Below are 20,170 nucleotides of genomic sequence, written 5' to 3' on the forward strand. Positions count from 1 at the left end.
CTCACCTCAGAAGAAGTGAGATTATTTGGCAACTTGGAAGTCATCTTTTATAACTCAGTGGTTTGTTAGTTATATTGAATCTGTAAAGTTTCAGACAACCGTTTGTTTACTTAATGTCTCCTGTTTAGCTTTAGTTTTGGGAAGTTAGTTACTGTACTTTTAGAAACTTACATCAATGACTTTGTCCTCTATAAGTTAATGGCAAAATTCTCCTTGTTTTCACAGTATAATTTTATAACAATGTCATAAGTTATTAAAAAATAAATAAATTAAAACTTAAATTTTCTGCTGCTTTTCTCTTACCAAATTGCTGTAGTCATTCTAAGCCAACAATTTAAGACATCAATATATGAAAAGTAGCAAAGTCATAGAACTGCATTTCTGTTACTTAAATTGCTTTTCAGCAGTAGGCTGATATTCTAAGCAAAGGATTGTGATTTCACCCCAGAACGGACAAACAGAAATACTTGGGGACAAGAATATAAAGGTTTAGTGATGGAGACAGGATACTGGCAAAACCAGCTCTCTTAAATACATTTGCTTTTAATTCTGTTCTATACCTCTCTTGCTCTTTGAACAAAAGACACTAGGTCAAAAGCCACACTTACAATCAAGTATTTTTCTTACTAGCGTTGTGTGTAAATCCTGAAGTTTGAAATGGGGGAAACATCTTTTTAGTACTTTACTACCAAGATGGCTAGAGACCTGGAGCATGGGACAGGGAGAGAGGTGCAGGGAGAGCTGGGCTTGTTTAGTCTGGCAGAGAGGAGGCTAAGGAGTAAGATTGCAGCCTCTTGTCTAATTGGAGTTGTGAAGATAGCTAAAGCCAAAGTAATCTTTGTGATGACAGGTTGTGTAATAGGGGGGCAGTGGCACAAACTGGGGCTTGCAAGGTGCAAACTGGTACTAGGAAGGTAGTATGACACTTGGAGTAGGTTGCCCAGGATGGTTGTGGAGTCCCCATCCTTCAGGATTTTCCAACTTTCCTAGGCAAAGCTGTGACTGAACTAAGCTAAGTTGGCAATAGTCCTACTTTGGGCACAAGCTTGTGCTACATGAACTCCAACAGTCTGTTTAAATCAACATTTCTATGATTATATGAGTATTTTGGGCTCCATAAGCCTTGGCAAAAGCTTCCCACTGGAGCTGGAAAAAAGATTATGGGATCAGTCTGTAACAGTAGAACTACCTGTATTAATCTAACAATAGGTTCTATCTTTGGAAACCCTTTTTAAAATTGAAAAATAGAAAACGTGTTTCTTTAGGTATTACAGATGTTTATCAATGGAAACAGAAACCTAATATAAAGCAATTGGCACTTATGTCTGCTTTTAGGTCTGGAGCTGTTGTGGATGCTTTTGTATATTTCACCTAGTGTGCATCCAAAAGTGGGCCAAGGACAGCCTTTTCCTTGTGTCTTCTCCTTTGACAGATGATGATTTTGGGAAGAAAGATTATCCCTGGCCATGGTGAGCTCTTCATGGTACATTTACAAAGATACTTTTATTGTGAGACATACATGAACTCGAGTTTAGAAAGAAATGATACTTGTAAACGATGTGCACACCAAAAAAAAAAAAGTTTAGAAGACTGACTTTTCTATTGCTTTTTTGAATTATTTTTAAGTTTTCATTAACATGATTCAGGAATATTTCACAGTGATATTAAATATGTGCTGCATCAAATTTGTTTTAACCTTTGAGAAGGTAACTTACCTATTGTGTGTCTCAGCTTCTAATATATATTTCTTTAATTTTCTTTAATTAAAAAGGCGTTAAAATATTTGTCACTTAAAATTGGCACTGTGAAATAAATGAAAAGAAAGTCCTGAAATAGCAAGGTTTAGGGATTTAGTATTTCTCTTTTTAAGTCTCTATAGCTCAAGCATTAAAGCTACTCTTGCGGATTTGCATGAGGTTGTATAAAGAAGAAAGTGATATTGTAGCTGCATGAATAATGAAGCTTGCTTTTTCAGTAGGTTTGTGTCTGAAAGTTCGGTCAAGGTTTCTCAGTGCATGTTTGTTCTATGGTTTATTTGCCCACCTACTTTTGTGTGGAAACCTGTAGTAATATCTATGAGACAGTTCTCTGTCAAATTTGGTTGAAAGTGCGAGGTGGATTCAAAAGCTCTATTAATGTGGGATCTCAGAGACCATGTTTGCTTAGGAAATAAGATTTTATTATTTTATTTAAATATATAGAGAGCAAATAATTGTTGACAGGCAGTGTCTCAAGTTGATAATGCCTATTCTATTACAAACTAGTTTTGTCTTTAAGCATAATGCTTATAATGAAAAAACTTTAAGGGTGAATGGTATTTCATTTAACATTTAAGCACATGATAAAACTGTGCAGTCACTACAGAGGAATGGTTTATAGCCTGTAATGTATTATATAGGGGGAAATTGACATTTTATTTGATAAAAACGAGTACGTACGTCTTTCAGAGCCTCTCTTCTTCTCTGAGAAGGAGCTCCTTGACTGTTGCCTTTTCCCAGTGTAGCCAGAAATAGGAATTGCTTTGTTTCTCATTCCTCATGTTGCCTCCCTCATCCATGACTTGCATCTGAAAGCCTTTAAGGTTTGTGGCACCAAGAAGTTCCAGAACTTTGGTACCTATCTACCTTTAGGAATAATGTATTTTTTTAATACCTGCCACTGTCAAGGATAATAAACGTGTGCATCTCATAGTATCTAAGATGCTGAACTGATAGAATCTAAAATCTTTCAGCTAAAATTGTAATTATTATGCATAGTTTTAATAACATTGCTGAGTCTTGTTTTACATAGCTTTTAAACCGCTACTGGTAAAAACCTGTTATTTAATCTTATTTTGATTGGTTCAGTTTAATTAGGTTAACTCTGTTGCATGCATTCCTTTGGTATTACTTGACATAAAAATTGTTCTGTATGTTTGCTATACTGATTTTTTTCGGGTGTATATTCTTAGAGAAAAAAAGATTGCAGTGATAGCACAATTCCTTATACATACTAATGAATATATTGTAAAATCTGACATATAGCAAGACCTTTATTGTATATTACAAATTTAATTATGTTGTTATTGGTTACAGTGGTTGTAAAAATGTTAGTTGGTAGCCTGGTAACAGTCTTGGGAAACTGAAATCATAAAAACTGCTTTTCTTTTAAAAAAATTATTAAAAAATTGCTTTTCTTGTCACTCCCTTTTTCCCTTGTTATAGTCCAAAATGTAGGTTTGAATACAAACGGTCTGAAACTCCTAGTAGGTATTACTGTTACTGTGGAAAAGTGGAGAATCCAACATTGGACCCATGGCTGGTACCTCACTCCTGTGGTCAGATATGTGAGAGGGAATTCAAACCATCTTGTGGTCATAAATGTTTGCTGCTTTGTCATCCAGGTAAATCCACCGCATCTCTTGGTTGTGTGACCTGTATTTATATAGATGTTGCACAGTTTTACTTAAAAGCTGCTAACTTTAAATAAAGTTCTCAGAGTAAAGGAGATGTAGTCAAGGCTGCACTTGCGGAATGGCCATTAGTGAGGTATTCTTTTTTCCTGTCCTTAGGACCCTGTCCACCTTGCCCAAAGATGGTCACAATAACCTGTCACTGTAAGAAAGCTAAACCGGTGCCCCGAAGGTGCAGTGCCAAGGAGTGGTCATGTCGCCTGCCATGTGGACGAACATTGCTGTGTGGACAACACACTTGTGAGAATTCCTGTCATGCAGGTAGACCTGCCTTCTTAAATTCGGAGAAGTAGTTGTTTTCATTGTTATTGTTAACATATATCATTCTTTTTGCAATTCCTACTCTCAATGTCACTTTGCAATTACATTCAGGAGATTGTCAGCCTTGTCCACGAGTCAGTAAACAACGGTGCATCTGTGGAAGACAGACAGCAGAAAGACTTTGTGCAAGTCCTCAGTGGCAGTGTGATCAGGTATTTTTTAGGTTTTGAAAGTGCAATCAAAAATGTAAGCAGCAGTGTTTGAGAATGGATCTACTTGGTGGCCTAGTTAATTTCTGACAGTTAAAATGTCACTGTTCTGGAATTGTGCTAGCATTAAGCTAGCAGTGAATTTGACCTGTTTACTTGTACTTGTTGCAATTTCAGCTGCTGTCTTCAGAAATAACCATGAAAACACAGCTTAGTAGATAGTTTCATGCTTATTTACTTCTAGTGACTGTGACAGAATGAAGGCTTTATGATTCATTCTTTGAAATATATTTGCAGCTCATTCTTAGGACCAAGGCTATGGATTGACAGACTGTAAGAAGTAAAAATAGTTACAAAAATTCAGTGGTAGGGGGAGTTGCACCAGGACATACTTGATCATTACAATCCCAGTAAGAAAGGCACCCAGTCTTTGTAAAGTGTCAATTAAAATGTGATTTATTTCAACTAACACTATAGAGAAAGGGAGTATAATATAAATAATAGCATGTCCTTTTAGATGCTAGGAACCCTAAGCTGTGCAGTACTGAATGAGCCTCTGATCCATGTGCAGCATGCAGTGCAGACCCCACCTGTAGAAATGGTTACCCCATTTCGGTCATTGAAGCTATTGTAGGATGTTGTGGCAGGAAAGAAACTGTTCATCATTTTACTGTCAAACAGAAAGTATGCTGAAGTGAGAACTTATTGCTGCACTTTTAGATAAAGGCAAGGACATGGAGGTGGCATAATCACTGGTCCTAAGCGGCTGCTGCCTGCAATTTCTTCTGCAACCGTAAATTTATCCTGTGACCAAGGGACATCTGCAGCACAACACAGGCCTGAAGGCTGAGCTGTATTTGCAGCACATCACAAGCCTGGAACTACTCATGTTACTGTTACATGAACCACTAACTCCTCAGTATACAGTGGTCTTCCAATCCTTCCAGATTACTGCAGGAGTGATCAGTTTTATTTGGTGAATCCAGCGAATATAAGATTTGTTAACAAAATCCAGAAAAAGTTAAATGCCATCCAGATGTCTCTCTCCCCTAGTTGTTCCCCTTGGGTTGCTTTGTCTTGGTATGTAGTTATGTCACATTGCGTTCACTTGGTTTCTCTGAGTTTTCCAGGTGTGTGGGAAGTGTTTGCCTTGTGGTAATCACACATGCGAAAAAGTTTGTCATGCTGGTCCCTGTGGAGACTGTCCTCGTTCTGGGAAAAGGTCTTGTCCGTGTGAAAAATCCAGTAAGCTGACTTTTTTTGTTGTTGTTGTTAAATGTGATAACATGGGAAGAAAAAAAAAGTCATCCAGTCTTTGACGGTCAGTAGTTTAGGTTAATTCTGCAGGGCGGAGTCCAGGAAAAGTTCTTACAAGCAGTGAACTGTGACAGCTTATACTAACTTTATGGCTTAATTGTTTCAAACATTTAATTAGTACCAGGGGTTTAATTGGTGATGTGAATAATTGAGTAATTCTAGAGAAGCTTTTAAAAAGAACGAGAGAGAATCGGCACTTGAACTTGTAATACATGGTGCTTTTCTTTTCTAAATATTTTGGCTTTTTTCCTAAATGTTTGCTTGTACTCTCTCTTCATCTAGAGTTCACGTTGCCTTGTACAGAAGATGTGCCCACCTGTGGTGATAGTTGTGACAAAGTTCTGGAATGTGGCATCCATAAATGTTCACAGCGCTGTCACCGAGGTCCCTGTGAAATATGTAGGCAGGTTAGTATTACTGTAGCAGGTTCACGTTTTTTTAGGGTTTTAAACACTGTATGCCTGGAACAGTGCAAGTCTCCTAAGGAAAATGAAGTCATGCCTATCACAAAATCTATTACTTTCTGTTTATTAAAAATGAAGCGGTGTTTCTTCCTCTACTCCTCTCCCACCTCAGCAAAATTCTGAATTAATAGTTGAGCATTATTTTTCTGAATTGAGACATTGATGAGGGTTTTACTGTTTTGGGTTGGTTTTTTTTTAATTAATTATACCCTAAAAGATACTTAGTTTTTTTCCCCAGGTCTTCTAGCTGTTTATTCATTAGTGAGATGGAAGATGCTGTAACATAACATTATTTCCTTGTTAGTAAGAAAATACTGGTTTGCTCTGCTCTAAATATCTATGGTGCTTCTGTGGTCTGGCCTATCTAAAGCGGCTGCTGTCTGCTCTCGAATTGTCTCTTCCTGAACCAGCTTTGGCTACAAAGTCTGTGGTGAAAGTAGGTAGCACTGGGATGAAGATCAGATGAACCTGCTCACCTACTTCTTGAGTTATCTATATACACAATGGGTAAATCTAGTTTACTATGCAAGGAACGTACTTTTTTTGTATGAATTTGTTTTGTGTTTATGCTTGACATCTTGCACTACACACTTGAGTGGTTCTCTGGAAGTGGCTCCCCTCTTGGTGAGACCAAGGTTACAGTGAGATGCCGTGTAGAGCAGTGTTTGCAACACTGACACAAGATCCCCAGGTAGTTACTGCTCAGAGCATGTGATACATTCCTGTTGTGATAGAGCATTGTAATGCTACTCTGCCATGAATTTTTCTTTACAGCTAGTAGCAGAACATTTTCTTTTATTTTTTTCTTGTATTAAAAATACCTTGGTTTTTTCCCTATCTTGCTGCCCAGGAAGTTGAAAAACAGTGTCGCTGTGGAAAGCACACTAAACGCATGCCATGTCATAAGCCATATCTATGTGAAACAAAGTGTACTAAAATTCGTGATTGCCAAAAGCACCAATGTAGGAGAAAGGTAAGTGTCCAGAGATGATTCTCCTCAAATGTATTGTTCAGATACCTAAATTCAAAAAAATGTTATATATATCACATCAATGAGTTGTTCAACCTCATGTTATTGTATGGAACAAGGGGTTTTCTTCATTGTCATGCAAATTAGTTTGCAAGGTACCAGGATCCTCTGAACAGCATGTCGCCAAGAAAAACTCAGTGGCCTTAAAAACTGGGAGAGGATTTTGACAACTTTCCAGTTCCAGAAGGCAGTTTTGCTTTCAGATACTTGGGTAGTTACTGATGCTTTATGCATTCTGGAGTAGTTAAATTGATTTCTTTCTCTACTTTGTAGGAAGAGCTGGGAATCTCTCATAACTTTGTAAGGGACATACTCTTATTTTTGACAGTGCAACACTCCAGCCACCTTCTGATATGTATCACTGCGAGCAGCAATGGTCTGACAGTTGAGAATCTGAATTTTGTTTTGGTTCTCATTTGAAGTCAAAGGAATGACTGATAGCTCAGGCCTGTCTTTTCAGTTGAGTGATTCAAGAAGGCCTGAAAGTTGCCTGCCATATGTGAATTAAGACATATGAAAGTTGGACTTCTTACCACAGAGACATGAAAAAAATGCAGTTTTATTCTTAGGTATTTTTGAGTATTATTGTTATTACTGCAGTGAATTTAATTTGTGTGAACAGGTGACAAAACAAGTAAATGCAATCTTGACGTTTTTAATTTATGCTAAAAAATTCCGGGTTTCTCTTTCTGATTGTCATCCTTCCTGATGCAGTTTGGAAGGAGGGTACCTTTCAAGTTAAGAGAAAGGATGGGGTTCCCTTGTGACCTGGCATCCACCAATGTGGTAGTGTTGTGATGTGTGCTGCTTCTTCCACATTACTACTTTATATAAGAACAGAAAGCAGATAACTGATTCTAAAGTTATCTGACCTTTACTACAAAGGTAAAAGGTGTTTAAAAAATATAAAAAAAGGTAGCAACATTCTTGTGCCAGGGGTGATACAGTATAAAAGTGGAGGAAATCGCAGAGTAATGGGGCAAACTGTTAGCTATCCTATGTGTAATCTTCTGAAATTACTTTGGACTAAAATATTATAAGAATTTGAACCTTTAAAATGTTCCTCGGAAGCCCTCTGCCTTTTTGGTGTGTTGAAGTGGTGTTTTCAAATGTGTACTTTCTTGTTGTTTTATAATTTGAAGTTTTTAAAACAACTTTACAGATGGCCTCCTTTCTATACTTGGCATGAATTTGAGGAAATTTTACTAAATTGCATGAAAAAAAGAGGTAGTGGGAGAGGGCAAATTTATACCAGGAATGTCTTAAGTTTTCAGCTATAGAGGGTTTTTTTTTTAATAGTGCTGTTCTGGAAACTGTCCACCTTGTGATCAAGTCTGTGGGCGGACTCTAGGCTGCAGAAATCACAAATGTCCTTCAGGCTGCCATAGAGGTAAGAATTGGTGAAGGATCCCTGTAGTGATGTAATATTGTTTATTTTTGCCAAACTTCATGCTTGTGTGACTCTGTAGTGCTTAATGGATTCTCTCCCTTGTTGCATGTGGGCTTTTTGTGGGGGCAGTGTGTTTGAAGGATTTTTAGAGGTGGTTAGAGCTTAAGGACTTGCATAATAAAACCTGAGTTTTTACCTGGTAATTTTGCTTAGCAGTGTTCCTCTGAAAATGCTCTGTCTCCTTTCCAGCTGCTTAATTCAAAATCTATGCCTTGACTTTTTTTCCCAAGTAATTCTGTTCATTGAATATCCATAACAAAGTCCAGCTACATGTAGAAATGACTGTACTGATTGAGTCTGGATTTTTTAAAAAATCCTGGAATACAACGTGTGATACAAGTGGTCTTAAAATAAAAAACAAAACCCGAACAAGTTGATAATGTGTATTTTTTACAGTAAAGATACCGGTAAAAGAGAATATAAGAACTTGCTACTGAATATATGAAGGCTAAAAAAAAAGTTTACTTCTGCATCCTGTGACTTTGGCTGTTTTCAGCATCTTTTTAACCAAAATTACCTGGCAGCTTTTATCCTGGCCATTTGCTTTGACATACACTTGGTAGGGGATTTAACTGGAATGACTGAAAAAGTGGCTGTTCTCTCAGCAATTTTCCCTGCAGAAGCTGCTGCCCTGCTGAAACAGCAACTGAGTAGCCTATGTAATTTCCCTTAGTGTTCCGGACTTTAAATCGCAACAGCTCAGGAAATAATTCACAACTTGTTCAGCCGATCTTGCTTTTGAGGCAGTGATTCCTAAGAAGATGGGACAGGTAAATGTGGTGGTTGTCCCAGTTTACCTATTAAATCTGTCACTGCAAACTAGTGGTTTGGGTTTTCTCTGTTAACTGTGCCACTTCTCTTCTTCCTCTTCCTTTATTCTTCCATCCTCACATCTGACAAATCCTGGAAATACATAAATATTTTTTTTTGTACTGTCAGAGGAAAACTGGTAACATGGTTTGTCTGCAGCAGTCTGGTTGATAACTAAATTGTAGCATAAAATTTTGGTTAGAAAATGAAGGAGCTAATACTGCATTCTAGGATAAACTTTTACATTGAATAGCTGTTTGTATTTGATACTGCTTGCATCTTACAGCCTGGCTAAAATTGCCAATGATTTCTGATAACTAACAGCAGTATAAAAACAATAAAGCGGTGCCTATAAGAAAACAAGAATGAACTTTGAAAATGTAAATATCGAATATATACACTTTAAAGTGTATGTAATTTATTGAAACAGCACAATTGTCAATATTTAAGTGCTAGCTCTTGCCAAAAGTTGCATCTAGTGAAGCTAATAACTGTGGTATCAGATGATAAATTTAGAAAAGAAAATAACTGTGTGCTTTAACAAATTACAATCTAGTACAATTTGTAATATCTCATCAGAATGTTTGAAAATATTCTTGATATAGGCAATGATTTGTATTTCAAAATATTTATATTACTGTGGTTTTCCTTTACACCAATATTTTAACAGCTGCTGAAAGTTAGGATTAATTCTTTTGTCTTTATTTGTGTAATACCAGGTCAGGTCAATTTTGCAATGAGCTGTCAGATCTCAGTGACCACTGATTTTAGGGGAAATAGTATGCTTCCTAGAAAATAGCTTGCCAGATCAGGTCCTTTACAAAAGGTACCTGATCTCAGAATTATTAGATGTTGCTGATGATAAGCACTTGGCCTTTAGCAGGGGTCCTTGAAAAAAGGTGACTTAATCTATTCTGTCTGTGGTTTGATTTTTATATACCTTTTTTTCTCAAGCATGCTTGCTGAAATTTAGAATGTGCTGCCGGGGATCAGAAGTGTTTTGTTTCCTGCTGTAGTACATTATAACACTTGATTTGAGAACAATATGTTGGGCAGCATAGCTTTAGACCTTTAGTTTGTTTTGTAAAAGTAGTTGTTTGTGTGTGCTGATTACACATTGAAATTTAATTTTTCATATAAAGATTGTATACTTCTATCCTTTTTACTTCAGCAGCCTTTTGTCATTGAGAGATCTGCTTCTTGAAGTGTTTCTTCTCAGATCCTGCTAACAAATCAGAATTGTTTAAAAAGTTTTTCTGTTGATAATACCTTTGAAGTACTGCTTTCTTGAAAGTTTCACAATGCAACTTTAGTAAGTCAGAATCCCATGTCTAAATTTGCTCTTTTCAGAAAATTTATATTCTCACTCTTAATTACTCAATAATAAAACTTAGCAGTTGGCACTTTATAGCTCTCCCACACTGTATCTTCATAAATTAAAACACAGATATTTTACAAATCTTTTTGAAATATATCAGGTTAGTAGCATAAGTAACTTGAGGATCTTTTGGAAAAAGCATTGTACATAGGCTGAACATTTCTTTAATATTGTACAAAATCTGGAAAACTATCGTACCAGTTTTTCAATGTGTCTTTTTATCTTTTGAATATAGATGAAAGATGACATGTTCTTCATATGTATGTAAGACTGAAATATAAGTAGCAAGTATTTAAGTGTTGTGTGATCTAAATGTCTGGGCTTTAATAATGCTGACTTCTTTTGAAAATGAGAGGGATTGTTTCTAACTTGATACCATTTAACAACTGTAGAATAATCAAGATTGTTATTACTATTCCTTAAGAATGGTGAAATTCTCTTACTCAGGAGGGATTTGAAACTAAGCAGAAATAAAAAAATAACACCCATATGTTATTTAGATCAAACAAAATAGGACAATTATGCCATGTGCATATTCAGTTATATTTGTTACCATTTTTTATAATTAGTAGCTTATTCACATTATCATGTTGCTATTATATGTATTTTTAGGTAGTTGTAATCCATGTCCAGAGACTGTAGATGTGAAATGCAATTGTGGGAAAACTGTCATTAAAGTGCCCTGTGGCAGAGAACGCACTATCAAACCTCCGAAGTGCAAACAGCTGTGCAGGTCAGTATAGAAGGTGTGTGTGTTTCCAGTTCTTCAGTGGAGTTATAAGTGTCCTTAAAGAAAGTAGTAAAATACAACCTTAAAAGGCAAAAATTATTCCTTTAATATGATTACAGATATTACTTGTCAGTCTTCCATATTCTTGACTATACAGATGGCAGTTAGCAATAATCTTCCTGTCAGACACCTCTAGTGCTGTGGTTTCATGAGCAACTTGCTGCTGTCAAGGGGAAGGTTCTGTCCCACTGAGCATTTCTAATTCTGCAGTCCCACTCATTTCTTCAAGTCATCTCTGGTACATTTTAAAGTATGTCCATGAGGCAGTTGACCTAGAAAACTTGACTAGCAAAAGGAAAAAGAATATTTTCTACTGGGGTGTAGTAAGATTACTTAGCGCAGAGTAGAATTAGGATTGAAATAGCTGTTGGAGTATGCGACCCAAATTTGATTTTAATTTAATTTAGAACTCCTGTATAATTTTACTGTAATATTAACCACGGCTGAAAGTGAGAAGTAAACTCATTCTAAAAAGAAAAAAAAAAACAAACAAAAAACCACTTGTTCATCTCCATTCTTTGTGTATTGAGCATAATTGTTCAGTGACTGTAACATCGTATTTCTTGCTGTCATATTGATTCATTCTTGGATTTTACTTCAGTCGACCACCTACCTGTCACCACTCTACCCAGGAGAAACACTATTGCCACTTTGGTCGGTGTCCTCCGTGTCGTCAGTCCTGCCAGAAAACATTAACATGTGGTCATTTGTGCCCTGTTTCCTGCCATGATGAAGCACTTGTGAAGCAAGCTGGCTTAGTAAGTAAATAGTGGAAAATGGTGTGTTGTGTTTTGAAGAATGAGCAACAGGTTTTTGACCTTGATTTTATTTTGGAGGCTCTTGGGGTTCAGAGTAAATAAATAAATAATCAAGCACAGAGGTGTATGTACTGCGTAACCAAAACCTAAGTAGTTCTAGTTTTTGTTGCAATCTAATTAATTTTGTAGTATATATAATTATATATGTGCAGTTTTCAGCCGTTATACTTACTCAAGAAATTGTAAGATTTTTGTTAGTTGTATTACAAATGTTTAATTTCAGATGTAAGCAATTACCTTAAACATAGCAAAAAAAATTGTAACTGATATTTACTAAACCATTAAAATTTGCACTAGTTAGAAGTGAGAAATTGTTTGGCATCTTGAAACACGACAGATGCATGCACTGCTTGATGATAATTGAACTTGTTTAGTAATTGAATTTTCTTACCCCTAACCAGGCTAAGCATGAAACTAATTTTTTTTGTGTGTAGGAGGTGTTGAGATTTCCATTAGTAAAACGTTAGTTACTAGAAAGTGGATTTGTTAGAGTGGAGATAGGTTTAGGAGATATGTTTGTTTATTGTCAAGCAGATGGTTCCATTTGTGTTCTGTATTCAGCCCGTGTTGTCTTTTGCTCTCAGCACCAGTCTGCAGGACCCTGGGAACAGCCACTTGAGCCAGCTTTTATTCAAACAGCACTACCATGCCCTCCCTGTGAGGTTCCTATACCAGTGTAAGTATTAAAAAATGAAACTTACAAAAGAAAATTTTGGCATGAAAAGAATTTTTTTCTTTTTGTATTGTTGTAGACATGGACATGAAAATAACCATATTTTCCTCTTCAGATGAAGAGAGCCTGTGTGAACACTTTTCTTGCAAAACTAGGAGCAGTGGTGCTTGTGTAATAGGCATTTCTGTAGTGTGTGCTCACTGTTTGAAAGGACTGATAGCGTTAGTAAACATTGGTTGTTTCTAATAAATGTTGTGTGCAATGCTGCCTTAAGAGAAAAAACATGAAAATTGCAGACAGCCACTGTAATCTGATAGTCTTCAGTGACATACAACTTTTCCACCCAGTTTCTATCTTGTTTGGTTTATGGGATCATAATTTTCTGCATAATGAATTGCTGTTTTGTTTCTCAGTTGTTCAGTTATTGTGTGCTAATGAATGGCAGGTGGATGCACTTTATCCCATCTGCTTGTCTCCTTTCTATTTTTAACTTGTCCAGAAGGTTCTGCTCTGAGTAGAGCCATATCAACTCTTTCTGTGATAATGCTGAGGATAATAAGGGAAGATATGGTAGTGACGTTTTTCACCATTCTTTTTCAATTTGCTAGAACTTCTGTTTACATTGTGGAATAAGGACTCGGAATGAAACATTTATCTGAAAAAGGAAATACTGGGGGGTTTGGTCTGTTTTTGTGTTGTAGTCTCTTACCATTTTAAACGCTGCATACTTCACAGGCATTACTGCCTATGTGTTTTTTAAACATCTCTCCTTAACAAGGGAATATTGTGTCCTCATTTTATGAAGTGAGAAGTAGACGGAGGAAGATGGTCAAAAATATCTGTTTAACTGCCGACATAGATATGTTTAGAATTTAATTTGTCAAGCTATGATAGGTTGTACTTTCTGTTCAAAACTGTGACTGCTCAGTATTTCTGATACTTGGGCTCAAAGTTCAAAGTCAGACTCCCAAAAGGTGAAAAATGTGTAGTTATGAACAGTCTGGTTTCAGTATTTGGGTAGATGCCTGTAGAAACTGTCTCATATAGGTATTCAGCAGAGGTCATTGTGTAACATCATGCATTATGTAAGGCACATCTCCTAGTTCCTCTGAATTCCAACCTAAAAATCACCTCTTTTAGTCTGAAGACTCCTCCCCAGAGGATGTAAGTGTGCAAAGTGAGAAGGAAACCATATGGAAAAGTTGTTAATTTAATATTCAATATTAATGCTATTTTATTTTAATATTAATATTTAATTTTTAACTAGAGGAAGCATTGTTACACTTCATAGTTCTTGGAGCAGTTGTGGTTCTACTATCATCACATCACATTAATTCTGGAATATCCTAACTTTCTTGATTGATCTTTGCAACTGTAACTTTTTTTTTTTTTTAATTACTGAAAGCAATGAGAGAAATTTCCTGAATCAACAAAATAATAATAGTAAACAAAATTGTAGGTATAAAGTAATGTCTTGCTACAAAGCAAATATATGATACCTTCTTAGATCATTAGCAGGGCTTTTAGAATCATTGCTAGAACAGGGACTTTTGAACAAATACAATAATGGAGAGTGGTGTAAATAATCCTGTTCTGGATGGATGGATGTTACTGGGGATTCCATCCTTCACCACTAAGGTTTTGCAATACTTTTTGACACTTTTTCTAATAATTTGGTATCTCTGAACGTGCACGGTGAGAGATTTGGAATGGAATGTATTCAGTGTCTGTTTCTGTAGAGTTAAAAGGGAGATTCTGAAAAATTTACTCTATTAATTTCACAGAATCATTGAGGATGGAAGGTACCTTGGGGTGGGGTCATCTAGTCCAGCCTCCTGCTAAAAGCAGATCAACACTGATTTTGGATCAATTTCATAGAATTGTAGAATGGTTTGGGTCAGAAGGGACCTTAAAGATAAGATCATGTAGTTCCAACCCCCCTGCCACGGGCAGGGACACCTTCCACGAGACCAGGCTGCTCAAAGCCCCATCCAGCCTGGCCTTGAACACTGCCAGGGATGGGGCACCCACAGCTGCTCTGGGCAACCTGTTCCAGTGTCTCACCACCTGCATAGTAAAGGATTTCTTCCTAATATCTAATGCAAATCTATCCTCTTAGTTTAAAGTCATTGCCCCTTGTCCTATCACTACAGGCCCTACTAAAGTCTGTCCGCATCTTTCTTATAAGCCCTCTTTAAATATCGAAAAGCCTGTAAGGTCTCCCTGGAGCCTTCTCTTCTCCAGGCTGAACAACCCCAACTCACTCAGCCTGTCTTCATAGGAGAGGTGCTCCAGCTGTCTGGTCATTTTCATGGCCCTCCTCTGGTCTGTAGCAGGTCCGTGTCGTTATGGTGGGCGCCCTAGAACTGAACAAAGTACTCCAGGTTGGTTCTCACCAGAGTGCAGCAAAGAGGGAGAATCACTTCCCTTGACCTCCTCCTAGTCACACTTCTTTTGATGCAGCCCAGGATATGGTTGGCTTTATGGGTTGCAAGCACCTGTTGCCAGGACACGTTGAGCTTTTCATCCACCAGCACCCCCAAGGCTTTCTCCTCAGTGCTGCTCTCAGTTCATTCTCTGCCCAGCCTGTATTTGTGCTTGGGATTGCCCTGGCCCATGTGCAGGACCTTCCACTTGGTCTTGTTGAACTTCATGAGGTTTCCACAGGCCCATCTCTCAAACCTGTCAAGGTCCTTCTGGATGGCATGCATTCCCTCCAGCGTGTTAACTGCACCACACAGCTTGGTGTCATTGGCAAACTTGCTGAGGGTGCACTCAACCCCACTATCCATGTTACCAACAAAGATGTTAAATAGTGCTGGTCCCAGTGTGGACCCCTGAGTTTTGTCCAGCTGGACCTTGAAAACCCCCTAGTATGTTGATTCTGCAGCCTCTCTGGACAGCCTCTTTCAGTGCTTGATTACACTTATACTCTTACTGCTCTTTTTTTTTTTTTTTGGGGGGGTGGGGGCGGGGGGGGGTGCGCGGATGGGGTATGGTGTTGGTGTTAAAATTTTTTCCTCCACTGTGGGGGGTCTTTCTTGTTTAAGAGTGTCATTGTTATCTCTTGCATTCCTGCTAAGAGCCTCGGTAAGGAGCCTGGCTTCAACTTCTTGGTAACTTCCCCTTAATTCTGACAGACTGTTAGTGTGTCTCCAGGCTGTAGCGTTGTGGAGGTTTAGTCAGTCCCAGATGCAGGACTTTCTTTGTCTCTGCATTTCATGAATTTCCTCTCAGCCCATCCGTCCAGTCTGTCTAGATCCTTCTGAATGGCACCCCTTGCCCTCAAATGTATTAACTGTATCGTCCTTGAGCATTGTCTGCAAAATCAGTGCATTTTGTCACTTCCAAGTTATTGGGGAAAAAAAATAATTAAACAAGATAGGTCCCAGGCTGAAGAATTCCACCTGTACCTGGTGTCCAAGTAGGATACAAACAACTAGCCACTACCCTTTGAGCCCAGTGGTCCTGCTAGTTTTTCATGCATCTAGTAGTTAGTCTGACACCATTACATCTCAACGTGAATGCAGGGTTGCTATGGGGAGTCTCTTATCCACCGATTTAGTAGCTACAGTTGGGCTGGTTGAGCAGTTTCCCCTTGCAGTGGTACAGAAGCATGCTACAATGGAATGCAGAGATCCTAGAAGCCAAATTAGCTGGAAGTTTGTCTTGGATATAAGAGAATTGAGCTGTGTAGAGCAAAGAGCAGGCTCCTGTGCTCTATCTGCTCCGTATTATACCAGGTGAAAGACTGATTGCTCTTTTTAATATCTTGCTGTCCTAAAGACCATCTTTAGCTATTGGTAGTTGCTCTGTGTTAGAGAAGTTATCAGAGATGCTTTTTTTTTTTTTAAATACTTTCCTAGAAATTCTTAGGAACTGGTTTACAGGTATTTTAGCTAGAGTATTAATGTTTTCATTACTCTCCTTTATACGGTTTCAGTAGAGAAATCAAAATAATACTTTGGAAGGAGATGACAGGTGTGAAATCAGAGGTGAAAATAAAACCATACTTGTAAAAATAAAGATTAATTTAATGTTTAGGAGATCAGTGTTTGAATGAGTCACCAATTAATACCTTCAAAATTCTTAGCAGGGTGCATTTTTTATTTCCTAGGAATGGTAGGCAAGGGACTGAATTGTAAATGTTAGACTAGATAGTTTTCTGAAATAACTGAAAAATATGAAGTGATATATTAGTAGAGCCAAAGGAGAAGATATCTGAAAGCATTTCAGGTAATTTTTAAAAACAAAAATTATTAATTGCATATACTACTGTAAGTAATCTGCACATGAAACACTGATTTTGGAACTGCAGTCATAAAATACAGCAATCCAAACAACTGTTGATAAAGAAGGTGTTGATCTGCATAGATGTATGATTTTCTCGTAGTTTGCACTTTTTAAAAATAGAATGCATTATTTTTGTGTGAAAGGCAGTCACTGATTAAAGTCCTGTATTAAAGAAATACATGTTTTCTGAATCTCTGTTTTTTCTCTCTTTAACAGGGAGTGTCTTGGGCAGCATGAGGTGAGTCACGGAAACTGCCTTTTAAAGTTAAATGTAAAGGATATCTCACTTTGTCAGTCTAAAAAAAATATTAAAGAAAAATATTATATGGGGGGTTTATATTTTAAAACCAATGAAGTATTTTATAAGGGCTTACATATAAGAAAATATTTTAGTTCCTTTTTGGAGAATATATAAAACTACTTGACTTTTTAGAATTCTTGGACAGAAATTTAAGCTCAAGATATACGAAGCTATTTGTGTATTCTTGAAGTTGTTTAAATAGTGTTTAAATTTTTTTGGAGTGGGTGGTCTTTTTTCATTATATAGTTCTGGGATTTTTTTCCCTGTCATTCTACAGTTATTATTCACTCTGTCACATAACTTTCCTCAGTTCTGGAAACTGCTGTGTCTTTTTTAAAAGGATAAGGAGTATAGAGTCCTGCAGGAAAGTTCTTAACGTGACATGGATCTAAGCGTGCATGGATGGAATTAGACAATATAGTAGAAACTTCTTCAATGTTAGTTGTTATCTTGTCTTTTTGATGTGTAGCCTTCTCCAGTTTTGGATGAAGTCATTGTCTGTTTTGGCTGTCATGAGAAGAAAATCTAATTGACACTTGAAGCTAAATAACTATCATCGTTGTTCACAGTAATTTCTAAAAATCAAGAAAAATTAATTGATCTTAAATTTCATGATTTTTAAGAGATGATTGCTAAACTACTATTTAAAAAAACACTGTTGCTATTACAGCTTTGTCTACTATTAAGTCTGATACAAGTTCACTATCAAAATGCAGCTAACAATACTATAACAAACCTAGTTTCATTTTAAGCAAGTAAAAAATTCTAGAAAACACTTTAAATATTTAAAGACGCATCCCCTCTTTTTTTATTCTTTGACCTTCTTTAATAATCTTTCGGTATGTGTTGTAATGGTAGCTTGATTATGTGGTGGCAACATCTGCAAATGTTGTTCACATTTATGTATCTGCAGTACAGCTTCCATGAATTTATGTATAAACAAAATATAAGCTGTGGTCAATTGACCCAATATATAACTTGCTCTAGATGATGTTACTGGGTTTGGTACTGTTCAGATGTACATGGTTATGAAGTATATATCCCTCCCCATAACAGAGGACAGGATGGCTGCTCTTATTAGAGAAGATGGTTCCAATTACTACATATTTATAACTACTAATTTCAGAATAATTGGGAAAAAAAATCCATTCTCCTTTGCACACTGGTCTTAGCAGAATCAGTCAATGGTTTTGGGCCATGTTTTCTTTATGGGTTAGTGTAGAAAATAGGGCACAATCCCACGGAGTCTATACCTAACTTTAATTATTAACATTTATTGATGTTATATGATATTCTAGATTAAACGTTCCTTCTCTCAGCCAGCAGAGTGCAGTGCTTCCTTCCTGCTGAAGTTTAGTGGTTTCTGGAGTGGAATGAAGTGTCCTAATCTTCGAGATTTTTTATAGCAGTCAAGGAAAAGAATGATTTGTTAAATGTGTGTGTGAGAGGGGGTGTTTACAGTGTATTTATATGCATTGTACATTTTTTGTTATTCCTGATATCTCTAAAAAGAAAAAAAAAATGTCATGTCTATTCAGTGTTTTATAGCCATATTGGTTCTTTCTCACCTCAAACTACTTTTGTTAACAAGAGAAAACATTTGTATGTGTTTACGAACGCCTCCCTCCTGTAGTAGGTTCCAGCCCATGAGGGGATTTTCACTAGGAAATATGAACTTTTCACAAGTGATGAAAGTAGCAATTTTCTCAAGCAAAGTTTTGCTGTGAAGAGGGGGCTCATCGCTGTACTATGTTACTACTTATGTTGGACTGTTATGGAGGAGGTATAGAAGGTATAGCAGAACTATAATGGAGGAGGTATAAAAGAAACAAACTAGGAATTAAATGAGTTATAAAGTTGTCTTATATTTTACTGGGATGCCTGCAGACAATGAGAAGAGTGAATGAAAGCAAACAGTTTAGAAGTTATATGATAAACAAATGTACTGTCTTTACATTTTTGCTTGGACAGTAATTTTCATTTGTGTAGGTATTGGAGTTGGTCGTTTTGTTGGGTTTTGTGTGTCTTGCTTTCTTTTTTAATTTCACTTTGGCATTTAGTTTAAAAAGTAGTTTTAAGAGATTGATTTAATTCGAGCTCTTACATGTCTTTGGGTATTTTGAACAAGCGATCGATCACTTGAACCAACAGACTTAAAACTACTTTTTAGGTGGTATAATTATATAAAGTCTGTGTTCAATGGAAGTATGATTCAACATGATGTTTAAAATAAGATTTATTTTAGCTACAGTGTGCAGCTGCCTTTTTAATAACTTCTTTGATTTGTAGGTGCTTAAAAGTAGCTGTCAATTTTGTTTCAAGTTGTAAGTAAGAAAAATCACCTATCATCAACAATTGCTGCCACCCCAAAATGAAAACTTGATGTTTTACTTTTCCTTTGAACTGCTATAAGCATTGGCATTTCATAGCAGTAGCATACATATGCTCTTTTAAATCAAATTATAAGAGCTAATATTTGTATTCAAAATCAGTGTTTATGGGAAAACATTAAAGCCCATACAAGATCAATGAGAAGAAAGAAATCCTAACTGGATATGGTATTAATTAATCTGCTGCATTTATTTCTCTTGTAGTTGCTTCATTTCATTAAATGTTTTAGGGGAAGGGAAACATTCTGGTTCTGTTTCCGTGATGAGTATTTTGAATATCCTGTAATTTCAGTCATGCTGTTCTCGGGCAGATAGAATGCTGCTTCCCCCCCCCCCCCCCCCCCCCCGGTAGGAATTTAATGTTATGTTTCATTATTCTAGGGGTTTTTTTAAGCTGTGGTTCATTTATAGGAGGGAGGCTATTACTCTGTCTCTAGGTTAAAACTTATGTAAAACTTAATGGGATTCATCTTTTATGGCTGAATATCATAAATGTTTCCAAAATTTTGCTGCCCTATTGTACTTGCTTTCTATT

The 20,170-nt window shown here is 36.8% G+C and overlaps 1 protein-coding gene across 2 annotated transcripts in view; it reads left to right on the forward strand.

Moving 5' to 3' along the window:
- Positions 1 to 20,170, forward strand: part of NFXL1 (nuclear transcription factor, X-box binding like 1) — a 48,551-nt gene that overhangs the window by 3,131 nt on the left and 25,250 nt on the right. For both annotated transcript variants that reach the window (XM_037383767.1, XM_037383774.1), the window contains exons 4-15: positions 1,336 to 1,469; positions 3,204 to 3,382; positions 3,551 to 3,712; positions 3,824 to 3,924; positions 5,052 to 5,166; positions 5,521 to 5,645; positions 6,553 to 6,675; positions 8,032 to 8,122; positions 10,983 to 11,103; positions 11,762 to 11,918; positions 12,563 to 12,654; positions 17,161 to 17,182. In XM_037383767.1, coding sequence (XP_037239664.1) covers positions 1,336 to 1,469; positions 3,204 to 3,382; positions 3,551 to 3,712; positions 3,824 to 3,924; positions 5,052 to 5,166; positions 5,521 to 5,645; positions 6,553 to 6,675; positions 8,032 to 8,122; positions 10,983 to 11,103; positions 11,762 to 11,918; positions 12,563 to 12,654; positions 17,161 to 17,182 — 1,422 coding nt within the window. The remainder of the gene's footprint in view (positions 1 to 1,335; positions 1,470 to 3,203; positions 3,383 to 3,550; positions 3,713 to 3,823; positions 3,925 to 5,051; positions 5,167 to 5,520; positions 5,646 to 6,552; positions 6,676 to 8,031; positions 8,123 to 10,982; positions 11,104 to 11,761; positions 11,919 to 12,562; positions 12,655 to 17,160; positions 17,183 to 20,170) is intronic.

The sequence above is a fragment of the Falco rusticolus genome, chromosome 1, assembly GCF_015220075.1.
Source record: "Falco rusticolus isolate bFalRus1 chromosome 1, bFalRus1.pri, whole genome shotgun sequence".
NCBI classification, from domain to species: Eukaryota; Metazoa; Chordata; class Aves; order Falconiformes; family Falconidae; genus Falco; species Falco rusticolus.